Genomic DNA, 12921 nt, shown 5'->3' with positions numbered 1-12921 from the left:
TATTTTGAGGAACTTCCGAAAACGCACTTTTCTGAAGGATTAAAAAAACTTGAAAAGCGATTGACCAAGTGCATAGAGCTCCAAGGAGATTATGTTGAAAAAAAAAAAAATTACCCAAAAAAAATTGTTTTTATACTTCATTCTAAGGACTTATTGAACTACCCTCGTATATCATTTGTAGCAATTTCAAGTTAGAAGATTTATCCATTAAACGATTAAAATCCTTTTGTAACGGAAGAATTTTTAAATTGGAAGCTAAATTATTTAAATTTGAAGTGATTTAAAAATAATTAATCAATTGTTATTTACACATCAAAATTTAACACTTTCCCGTACTAATTGACATTTTTTAAATTGAACAATTAAAGTTGTAACGTTCAAAGTTTTAATTTAGCACTCTAAAATTTTAACGATTCAAGACATTCTATTTCTATATTTAAATAGGATTTTAAAAATTGAATAAAAGCGTTTCATTGTGAATCTATTGATTTCAATAACTATCGAAAAATGGGGCTAAGCGGCTAATTTTTTTCGTGTTTTTACAAAAACGAGTGTGGTCATTTGAATACAAAAAAAAACTCTCGATCATTTCTCAGATTTTCCTTGTTCGCAAACATTTGTCACGGTCAATGACATTTAAAAAATCGAACTTTAAAGCTAAACAGTTCTTCATTTTAAACAACAAAAACTGAATCTCAAGTCGAATTCTTGAATTTTAAACTTTTGAAAGTAAAGTTTAAAATTTTTTAAATTTGATAAATTTGTATTTAAATTCTCAATAATGTACACATATAAAATAGAACCTACTAACACTTTTCAACTGAAATTAAAAAAATTAAATGCAGTTAAACAACCAAATACAAGTTTTTTAACTTTTATAAATTGTAGAGTTCAAAGATTCAGATTCAGTTTTAAAAAATCCATGTTATAATTTTCAATGCTCTAAATTGAAGAATCAATAAATATATAAAAAATTATATAATTTAAAGTAATTTTAAGATAGAAACATTCAACATTAAACGATTCACATTTTTTCTATAAACTGAATACTTCTTAAATTAAAAATTAATTTTTTTTATCATAAACAGTTTCAAAATCCTGAAAATGCTTCGAAATTGTATTACAAAATCTTGAAACATCTACATGTTATTTTACATTTTTCCAAATTTTAAATTGTTTTAGAAGTTTGTTCAGAACTTCTAAATATCATTTAGAATGATTTGAATTTTTCCTAAAATTCTTTCTGATTTTTTTTTTAAATTCTATCAAATTAAAAACACTTCTTTAAAATCTTCCAAATTCATTTTTGATTATTTTGTAAATCTTTCTCTAACTTTTTGAATATTCACTTAAAATGAATTTTTCAAAATGAAAAATCATTTTCATTTTTCTCAGGAAACGTATTTTATTCTTCTGAAGTCATTCAGAATTCTTGAAAAGCTTTTAAATCTTTGATTGCAAATCTGCGGGATTTCGAGGGTACACGTAGCCACTTGGTTTAAATTATTTCAAATGATTTTAAATTATAGTTAAATTCACATTGAAAACAAATCAATTTAGAAAAGCGAATTTTCTGTAAAACAGTGAAATTCTCTACACAACAGTTGAATTTTCAAACCAAAAGAACAAATTTTCTTCAAAACAGTTAAATTTTGAACCCGAAAATATGAATGTTCAAGGAAAAAGGTATTTCCGACCAAATATCTAAATTTTTATTTAACAAAATTGATTTTTACTCACAAAAAAGGGGATCTTCAAAAATTCAGTTTAATTTTTAATTAAAGATTTAAATTTTTCTATTCAAATTATGAATCTTCAACGAAATAAATAAATTTTTAAGAAAATGGTTCAACTTTTAACAATGGAGTTTGTTTTTAAACTAAGAGGATTAATTTTCATTTTGTAATACACAACAATCGAATTTAACCTGAAAAAGACCAATTTTCAAAAAATACTTGAATTATCAACTGAAAGAGATTAATTTTCAACCAAATAATTGTATTTAAAAAAAAAAAAAATGTATACAAAAATTATGACTTTTCAACCAAACAATTGGGTTTTTAGTCAAAAAAATATCAATTTTTTTAACCGAAAAATAAGACATTTTCTACAAAATAATTGAATCTTAAACCATAAGTGAATTTTTAACCCTTAAAAGGCACACTTACGTAGAATTACATAAAGAGTATACTGGGTTTTATGTACCAAAGGGTATTCAAACGTGTGTTCTGCCGACGGTATTGGATAGTTTTTTTTACAAGAAAATCAATTAATGACGTTTAATCTATCTAGTTTAAAGAGAAAAAGGTTTCATAACAGTTTTTGAAATTTAAAGTAGTTAAAAAATCTTTTTTGGAAAAAAATTAAAAAATGACTTCTTTCATTACAAAATTCATAACTTTTTAAGTTTTTGATATTTTTACTTAAAATTTTACTTGAATACTTCCGCGATACGGCGCTTCAAAAATAAAATTAGTCTTATAGTGTTCGCTCCAAAGAAGGTATTTAATGTAAAAAAAATTTGGTACGTTTTGTTAAAGCGCAAATAAGTCGCTGGGTGTTATACACCCAGTATGCACTTTAAGGGTTAATAGAGCATTACAACTTTCAACAAAGGAGTTGGATTTTCAACTTAAAAAGATGAATGTTTAACAAAACATGTGCCCCATTGTAAGGCTTTGTATAATTTTTATGAATGTGAACGCTATAATTGATTAATATAAATAAAGTGGAATTTCTCGACTTATCAAATTCAATTTGAACAAGTCTTTTAAATAATTTTCGAAGCCTCCACCCCCTTTGAGACACATTAATTGCACACAAAAATCACTGTCGACCTCTCAAGAAAATTTTCTGGATGCCCCTTTATTCTCCGATCATTTTCGCTGTCCAACAGCCGCTCTGCAATCGCAATTTTACAATAGTTATAAAAATGTAGATACCTGTGCGTCGATCATGTAAGAAATCATCATGATCTGATCACTGTTAGCATCAGGAAATTTGAGTGGTAGTTTTGTCGTTTCGATATCATAAGCTAGGACTATCGGTTCCGGTCTTTCAACGATGTCGTCCCTCCGGATGATTACTGGTGGCTGTTGAGTTCCGCAGGTCTTCACTGAGTACCAGGCACCAACAAATATCTTCATGTCGATTGATACACGAACGTGGTGTGGGACGTCATATTCTCTTGGAAAAAATAATTCAATTTTGATAACACAGGGTGTCCAGCGATTCTTAGGAAAGAAATTCAAGGACTTTTCCAGGTTTTCTAGGTCAAGAAGTCAAGTTTTTCCAGGCCTCCTTTTTTTCATCAAACAATGAAATAAGCGTTTGTTATATATGTAACAATGAGCCATTTCATTTTTTACTGGGAAACAATTTTTAACGAAAGGAGAAGCATAAAGAAATAAATTCTTAAATTTTTGCGGAAATAAGTCGTCTTTGAAATCTTTTTGAAATCTTTCTGCAATCTTTTGTAATCATGCGAAATTATTGACAAATTTTTAATATGTGTACAATCTTTTGAAAGTTTTAAAAGCTTTGGAAATGTTCAAAATCTTTGTGAAATTCTCGAAATCTGTTGCACACGCCTTTTTCAAATCTTTGACATCTTTGTAATCTTTATGAAATGTTTGGAATCTTTGCGAAATGGTTGTCAAATCTTTAATCAAATCTTTTAAAACGTTTTGAAGCCTTTAGGAATCGTTTGAAATCTTCGAAATTTTAAAAAATTTCCGAAATCTGACGGACTATAATCCTTTTTGAAATCTTTGAAATCCTTTAAATCTTTTCAAATATTTGAAATCGGGTGTACTGTACCTTTTTTGAAATCTTTGGAATTTTTGCATTTTTTTAAATCTCTAAAATATTTGTTAAATCCTTCTGAAATCTTTCGTACTCATATGAAATCATAAAAATATTTTTAATCTGTGTAAAATCTTTTTAAATTTTAGACATCTGGTATAGATTTCTTTAAATCTAAAATCTTTTGAAAGTTTTACAATCTGGTATGGCTTCTTTTGAATATTTTAAATCTTTTTAAAGTTTTAAAATCTTTGGAAATGTTCGAAATCTGGTGTACACGCCTTTTTCAAATCTTTGCAATCTTTGGAAAATGTTTGTCAAATCTTTGTCATATCTTTTGAAATATGTGTGACATTCTTTCTTAAATCTTTTTTTTTTGCCGAAATCATTGAGTTTTTGGAAATCTTAGCGAAATCTGTTCAAATTTTCCAAAAAGTTTTGAAACCTTTAGGGATCGTTTGAAATCTTCGACATTTAAAATTTTTTCGAAATCTGACGGACTGTAATCCTTTTTGAAATCTTTGAAATCCTTTAAATCTTTTTAAATATTTGAAATCGGGTGTACCGTACCTGTTTTGAAATCTTTGAAATTTTTGCATTTTTTTAAATGTCTAAAATATTTGTTAAATCCTACTGAAATTTTTCGCATTCATATGAAATCATAAAAATATTTTTAATCTGTGTAAAATCATTTGAAATTTTAGACAGCTGGTATAGATTTTTAAAAATTTTTAAATTTTGGAATGTTTTTAAAATCTGGCATGGCTTCTTTTGAAATTTTGAAATATTTTAAAAGTTTCAAAATATTTGGAAATGTTCGAAAGCTGGTGTACACGCCTGTTTCAAATCTTTGACATCTTTGCAAACTTTATAAAAGTTTCGTAATCTTCGGGAAACGTGTGTGAAATCTTTGTCAAATCTTTTGAAATATTTAAGAAATTCTTTTTTAAATCTTTGTCTTTGAAATCTTTTTTTTTAATCATTGAGTACTTGGAAATCTTAGGGGAGTCCGCTCAAATCTTCTAAAATGTTTTGAAACATTTTGAAATCTTTTGAAATCTTCAAAATGTTTTAAAATTTTCGAAATCTGATATACTGTAATCCTTTCTTAAATCTTTCAAATCCTTTAAATCTTTTGAAATATTTGAAATCGGATGCACTGTACCATTTTGAAACCTTTGGAATTCTTATATTTTTTGGAATCTTTAAAATATTTATGAAATCATTCTGAAATCTTTTGTATTCATTCAAAAACATTAAAATATTTTTAATCTGTGTTAAATCTGCTGAAATCTTACAAATCTGGTATAGCTTTTTAAAAATCTTTTGAAAGTTTTTAAAAACTTAGAAATCTGGTATGAATCTTTTTGCGTTCAAATAGTTGAATTATTTGAAATCTTAGTGAAATTTGTTCAAATCTTCTAAAATGTTTTGAAACCCTTTGAAATCGTTTCAAATCTTCGAAATGTTTAAAAATCTCTGAAATCTGATATACTGTAATCCTTTTTCAAATCTTTGCAATCCTTTACATCTTTGAAATCTGGTGCACTATAATCTTTTTGAAATCTTTGGATTCTTGTATTTTTTTTTAAATGCTTACGAAATCTTTTGCATTTATTTTAAATAAATAAAATATTTTTAGTTTGTGAAAATCTGTTAAAATCTTAAAAATCTGGTATGCCTTCTTTAAAATCTTTTGAAAATTTTAAAATCTTTGGAAAAGTTCGAAATCTTTAGGAAATCTTTGTGAAATATTTGAAGTCTTTGTCAAATCTCTTAAAATATTTGTGAAATTTTTCGTAAATCTTTGTTTTTTAAATCTTTTTTTTTCGTTAAAATAATTAAATGATTGGAAATCTTAGTGAAATTTGTTTAAATCTTCTAAAATGTTATGAAACACTTTGAAATCGTTTAAAATCTTAGAAATGTTTAAAAATCTTTGACATCTGATATACTGTAATCCTTTTTCAAATCTTTGCAATCCTTTACATCTTTGAAATCTGGTGTACTATAATCTTTTTGAAATCTTTGGATTCTTGTTTTTTTTTTTTGAAATGCTTACGAAATCTTTTGCATTCATTTTAAATAAATAAAATATTTTTAGTTTGTGTAAAATCTGTTAAAATCTTAGAAATCTGGTATGCCTTCTTTAAAATCTTTGGAAAAGTTCGAAATCTTTAGGAAATGTTTGTGAAATCTTTGAACTCTTTGTCAAATCTTTTCATGTATTTGTGAAATTTTTCTTAAATCTTTGTTTTTTAAATCTTTTTTTTCGTTGAAATAATTGAATTATTGAAAACCTTAGTGAAATTTGTTCAAATGTTCTAAAATGTTTTGAAACCCTTTGAAATCTGATATACTGTAACCTTTTTTGAAATCATTGGAATCCTTTAAATCTTTGAGATCCTTTTTGAAATCTTTGGAATTCTTGTTTTTTTTTGAAATCCTTATGAAATCTTTTGAATTAATTTAAAATGATAAAAATATTTTTAGTTTGTGTAAAATCGGTTTAAATCCTAGAAATCTAGTGTGCCTTCTTTAAAATCTTTAAAATCTTTTGAAAGTTTCAAAATCTTTGAAACCGTTCGAAATCTTTATGAGTTCTTTGAAATCTTTTGAAGTATTTGTGACATTTTTCTTAAATTTGCGTTTTTGACATTTTTTTTATTAGTTGAAATCTTTGAATTATTTGAAACTTTCGTGAAATCTGTTTAAATCTTCTCAAATATTTTGAAATCTTTTCAAATCGTTTCAAATCTTCGAAATGTTTTTAAATATTTAAAATCTAAATTACTGTAATCCTTATTATTATCTTTAAAATCATTCATTTGAAATCATAAAAATATTTGTAGTCTGTGTAAAACTTGCTGAAAACTCGTATAACTTTTTAAAAATCTTTTGGAATCTGAGAAATCTAGTATGACTTCTTAAAAACCTTTGAAATTTTAAAAAAATTTGAAAATGTTTGGAAATGTTTGAGATTTTTTGGAATCTTTGAAATCTGGGGTACACGCCTTTTTCAAATCTTTAACAACCTTGCAATTTTTATGAAATGTTCAAAATCTTTGAGAAATGTTTGTGAAGTCTTTGATATCTTCGGCAAACCTTTTCTATTCAATTGAAATCATTAAAATATTTCTAATCTACGTAAAATCTTTTGAAATCTTAGACATCTGATATAGGACACCTTTTTTAAATCTTTGAAATTCGTGAAATCTTTGTATAATATTTAAAAATCTTTGAAATATTCTGAAACCTTTTGCAATATTTAGTAATGTTGGTGTCTGTACGTTGCAATCTATGAAATAATTGACAGTCCACAAAGAATGCGTAGAAATCTCGTTTTTTTTCTATAATGAGTAAAAGATAAATTATATCTTGATAAATAAAAAAATTGTTAGTAGTAAGATTTCTTCTGAACTAGATGTTTCTTTCATAATAGACTAAAAGAAAAATCCAAGTAGAATTCCAGGTTATTAAGGTTTTCAAATTCGATGGACACCCTGTTAACATCTTAGTTAAAATAACACAACATTAGCATTTAAAGTTAAGTCTCACCTAATATCAAGAATATTGTCCATGTGATCCACCTGTTTCTTCGTTTCATGAACCCTGTTAGAATTCAGTGTTTTTGTCAGCAATTGCTCGTAGTACGTGTTACTCTTTTCCCGCTCTCTATTAACCTTTACAGCAGCCATTATATCCCTCTTTACTTTTGTCATGTTGACCAAGTTAGCGAATTTTAACTTCAGGTACCTTTGTTTCAAACCAATCAAGTGATTTGGCTGAAAAAGAAAGGGATTACTTTCAAACATTTATTTTTAAAATCGAATCAAAATGTCTACTAATTTTCACCCACAAAAATCCCCGGGTTTTCCGGGTTCAGAGTGGCGATTCGGCGGGCGCTTTCAAATTGTCAGTCATTTCCCTGTTTTCCCCAATCAACTAAAAGTAAAATATTCATATTTGTCTCTGAACGCAAACATTAATGACGCTCATTCCAACCATCAGTTAACACAACTAAGCAAAAAGTTGCAAAACAAATATCTGAATTTTGCACTAAAAATCTAAATTTATAGAAAAAAATGGCATAGCTCAACTTTTAATTGAAAAAATTAATTTTCAACACAAAAAAAACGGATTTTCAAGAAAATATCTCAATTTTCAACTGGAATAGTTGAAATTTAAACGAAAAAGATTAGTTTTTATCTAAAACCGTGAGTATTCAACTGTTAAACAAAACTTAAATAATTAAATTTTTAATTTAAATATTAATGTTTAACCCAACAGTTGAATTTTCAACTAAAATTATAGAATATTCAATTGGACTAAGTTAAATTTTCAGTTCGAAAAATTACTTTCGACACAAAAAACTAACTTTCAAAAAATAGTTACATTTCCAAACAAAGTGATGAATTTCAACTAAAATTGTGAATCTTTAAATGTAATAGTTGAATATTAAACTAGAAAGATTAATTTTCAGTCAAAAATTGAATTATTTAATTTAGGTAAAAAAATAATAAATGTTCAATCAGAGATGATTTTTTAACTAAAATTATAGCATATTCAACTGAAATAATAGTTGCATTTTTATTTAAAATAAATAATAATTTTCAACCAAAAATGAAAAAGAAAATCAACAAAATAGTTTAATTTTAAGCAAACAAAATTCGTTTTCATCAAAGGAAAAAAAGAAGAAAGGAAGAAAGGAAGAAAGAATATGGAACTGGAATACTTGAACTTTTAACCGAAAAGAAAAATGTTGAAGCACGAAGATTAAGTTGCAAAGAAAATGATAATTTTCTACAAAAAAAATCGATTTTTAACAAAATTTGTGAATTTTCAATCGAATAGTTGAATTTTCAATTAAAGGAGACAAATTTTCTTCCAAATTGTTGAATTTTTAACAATAAAAGATCAATTTAAAAAAAAAGAGACATTCAAATTTTCAGTTGAAGGAATTAATGTTCAACTAAAACGATGAATCTTCCATTGGAATATTTGAATTTTGTACAAAAAGATGAATTTTCAACCATAAAGATTACTTTTATATAAAAAAGACAAATTTTTCACAAAATACACAAATTTTCAAACAACTAGTTTAATTTCTAAATAAAAATATCAATTTTTATCCAAATAGTTAAATTTTCATAAAAATAAATTTTCAACCACAAATAGAATGGTTACATTTTATGTTAAAAATCAAATTCTTAACAAACAAACAAACACACAAAACGGATTTCCAGCAAAATAGTTAAATTTTCAGTTTGAAAAACTGATTCTCAACAAAGTACATAAATTTTCAACCAGAGAAGAATTTTCAATCAAAATGAGGAATCGTCAACCAAAAAAATTAATTTTGAACGAAAGATTTTATTTTTCAACCAAGCGATTTTATTTCCACACTAAAAGATTAATTTTGAACTGCAATGATAAATATTTGATTGGAATACTTGAATTTAAACCGAAAAGAAGAACTTTTAAATGAGAAGATTAACTTGCAAATAAAAAAAATAATTTTCTTTTTAAAAAGTCGATTTTTAAACAAATCTATGGATTTTCAATGAAATGGTTGATTTTTCAATAAAAAAAATCAAATTTTTATCCAAATTGTTGAACTTTGAACAAGAAAAGATCAATTGTCAACCAAAAATAGACATTCAGATTTGCAGTTGGAGGAATTAATTTCCAATCAAACTGCTGAATTTTAAAACTAAAATGATGAATCTTCAACTAGAATAGTTGAATTTTCAGCACCAAAAGATACATTTTAAACCAAAAATAGAATAGTTAAATTTTATGTAAAAATATAATTCTTAACAACAACAAAAACAAATTTCCAGCAAAATATAGAAGTTTTCTACTAAAATAGTTAAATTTTTAGTTAAAAAAAAAAAAAAATTTCAACAAAGTAGTTACATTTTCAACCAGAGATCAATTTTCAAATAAAATGGTGAATCTTCATCCGAAAAAATGAATTTTTAACAGATGAGTTTAACTTTCGACCATTTAGTTGCATTTTTCAATAAAGAAATATGAATTTGCAAAGAAAAAGGTAACGAAATTTTCTATCATAATTCAGTAATATTTCTTCTTTGAAATACGATACATATTTTCTAAAACTGCCTGTTTTAAGTCAGTATAAATGAGGAGTAAGTGAATCGAATGTGACAAATCCTTTTTTTGACATAATTGGGAAAATGATTGTTTCCGTAACCTACTGAGCATATTCATATGCCCTGCGACTATGGGTAAAATAGAAATCATTTATCTAAATTGACAAAAATTATAGAAAAATTGAAAACTTGAATTTTACTGCGATCAAAAGTAAATTCCCCATTTTTTATCTAAATTTCTGGCTGTTGTCTCTTGGAATTATTCAAATTTAAACATATTTTTAAAAAAATGAATAAATTAATCAAACTTACCAAATCGAGATCTTCTTTCGTGATGCTATCAATTTTGCTTATGAGTCCAGTATACTTTTTAAATAAAAATGTGGAGACTTCTTGCATGGTATCTTTGCGACAAAGTATGTAAAAATAGGGCTCATAAGGCAAGGAAACTTTGAAACGAGAAAAGTCCTCTTCGAGGAAATAATAATCTACACCACTAACCAATTGCTTGTCATCTTCTACGATGTCAGTCTAAAATGTAAAAGTTTACAATTTTAGATCCCCATTAATATATGAAAAGTTATTGCAAAAACAAATCGTAATCTATTTTTAATTACCGCATGCATGTTGAGTAAAAATCCTATTCTTTCTTTAACGTCCGTCACTCTGTGAAATCCGTACAAAGCATCGATTTTGATGTTTTCCTTAGCTAGATTCAGTCTTCCCTCCGCAGTGTTCTCCCTGCGAATGAAAAGGTTCTTGTAAAAATACTATTTTTCCGAAAAAAGGGATTTAAAGGGGATTTCGTTCACGATTAAAAACTGTTTATACGATTAGCAGGCCTCACAGTATCTATGTGATAAAGTAAAGGGACCAAAGCCTACTTTTTGTGACGCTCATAGGTAAATTTTTGCGCTTAAACCTTAAAGTGCGTACTGGGTCCAAAACACCCAGCGACTTATTTAACAAAACGTACCAAATTCAAGAAAATGGAACATATGGTGCGAGATTAACAATTGACATGAAAACTTATTTTTCTATCAATTCAGAAGAATTAAGGAAAAAAGTCTTGCGATAGGTAGGGGGAAGGGAGACGAAAAAGAGTCTAGAAATAAATCAGAGGGGTTTCCGAACGGCAAAGGGGAAACAAAGTGAAGAGGAAAGAAGAGGGAAGGGAAGAGAGAAACGTGAAAATAGCTTTCTGAAATGTGCCAGGTTTGAAGAACAAAAATAAAGGATTTTGGGAGGAGTTAGAAAATTGGGATGTGATTATGATGAGTGAAACTTGGACAGATGAGAAGGATTGGAAGGGAATAAAAAAGTTGTTACCGAAAGGTTATGTGTGGACAATGCAAGAAGCAAGAAAAGAACACGTTAAAGGGAGAGGGATGGGCGGCATGGTGTCAGGGGTGAAAAAAGAATTAGCAGTAAAAAGGAGAAAAGATGAGGACATGGAGGAAAAGTAGGAACAATGATAAGAAAAATTATAATTGGGAAAGTATAAATAGCGGTGGTGTGTGTATACAGAAGAAGAGGGGAAGAGGAAGACTGGAGAGTAATAAGGAAGTGGATGGAGGAAAAGAAGGAAGAATTGGTTTTAATAGGAGGGGACTCAAATGCATGGACTAGCGAACAAGGGCTCCCCCTTGTTATGGTTATGGGATGAAGAAAAGGAGGCACTTATAAGGAACTCCAAACATAGAGAGACGGACAGGTTGGGAGGAAGTTACTAGACATGATAGGAGAAACAGGATGGTTTATATGCGATGGCAATATGAAAGGAGATTAGGAAGGGGAGATCACATTCATAGGAAAGGGAGCAACAGTAATAGACTACATCTTGGCTAAAGAAAGAATGCGGCATATGATAGGGAGTATGAAGGTAGGAAATGAGATAGGGTCCGAGCACTTCCCGGTTATAGTTACACTAAGAGGCGTCAGTAAGCGCGGTAGAGGGAGAAAGGAAAAAGGGTGCGAAAGAAACCCGAAAATGGGAATCTGGGGGGTAGTTAAATTAAAAGAGTTTAAACAAAAGATGGAAAAGGAGAAGGTTTGGTATGAAAAACAGGAGGGAATAGACTCTTTAATTGAAAGGTTAAAGGGGTCCATTGAAAAGGTAAAGGATGAGCTGGGTACTAATAAAAAAAGAGTAGGGGGAACGAGAGGCTGGTGAGACGAGGAATGCTGGGAGAGTAAGGAGAGAACAAAAGAGTGTGTGAGCAACTGGAGAAGAGGGGAAATGGAGAAGGAGGAGTATAACAGGAGGAAAAAAAGAACATGAGAAGATGCTGGAAATAAAACGACAAAGGGGGAAGGAAGAATATAAAGCAGAAGTAGAAAAAGCGATCAAAGAAGGTAGGATGTAGGATGTGATAAATAGGGATAGAGGGGAAAGGAAGGGCGTTAATGGATAAATAGAAATGGAGGAATGGACGGGTTATTTCAAGGGTCTATTAGGAGGAGAGCAAAATAAAATCAAAGGGGAAAAGTGCAGGATAGTCCAAGGAGAAATGGAGGAAGGAAACGAGATAACAAGATAAGAAGTGGATGAGGCAATAAATAGGTTAAAAAGAAACAAGGCGACGGGAGAAGATGAGATGGAGAACGAAGCGATGAAGTTTGGAAGAGAAGGGATTAGGGATGGGATGTGGAAGATCTCCAACAAGGTATGGAAAGGGTTGGTATGGAAAAAAGGTATGGAAGATTGGCCGGAAGTGTAGACGACGCGACTGGTGGCACCGCTTGTCAAGAAAGGGGAAGGAAAGAAGGTAGAGGAATACAGAGGGATCACTCTCGTGTCAGTCGGCTATAAAATATATGCAGAAATCTTAAGAAAAAGGTTGGAGAGTCAGGTAGAACGAAAAGAAAGTATCCCACATAATCAGAGGGGATTTAGAAAAGGGATGGGAACTATAGACAACATCTACGTAATTAACTATTTAGTTAACAGAAATTTGGGGAGAAAGAAAGGAAAAATAGTCACTTTGTTCGTAGATTTCAA

At 28.5% G+C, this 12921-nt stretch overlaps 1 protein-coding gene across 2 annotated transcripts in view; it reads right to left on the bottom strand.

Annotated features, from left to right (window-relative positions):
* The window catches only part of LOC117179561 (DNA polymerase epsilon catalytic subunit A), a 67677-nt gene that overhangs the window by 50453 nt on the left and 4303 nt on the right, over positions 1 to 12921 (bottom strand). Inside the window, exons 2-5 of one of the 2 annotated variants that reach the window (XM_033371483.1) lie at positions 10538 to 10661; positions 10233 to 10451; positions 7363 to 7589; positions 2943 to 3186 (exon numbers count right to left, since the gene is read on the bottom strand). In XM_033371483.1, the coding sequence (XP_033227374.1) occupies positions 2943 to 3186; positions 7363 to 7589; positions 10233 to 10451; positions 10538 to 10661 (814 nt within the window). Of the gene's footprint in view, positions 1 to 2942; positions 3187 to 7362; positions 7590 to 10232; positions 10452 to 10537; positions 10662 to 12921 lie in introns of those variants that run through there. The other variant, XM_033371484.1, reaches the window with a different exon arrangement.

This window comes from Belonocnema kinseyi, chromosome 9, assembly GCF_010883055.1.
Source record: "Belonocnema kinseyi isolate 2016_QV_RU_SX_M_011 chromosome 9, B_treatae_v1, whole genome shotgun sequence".
NCBI lineage: Eukaryota > Metazoa > Arthropoda > Insecta > Hymenoptera > Cynipidae > Belonocnema > Belonocnema kinseyi.
This window is presented reverse-complemented; position numbering and strand designations above follow the sequence as displayed.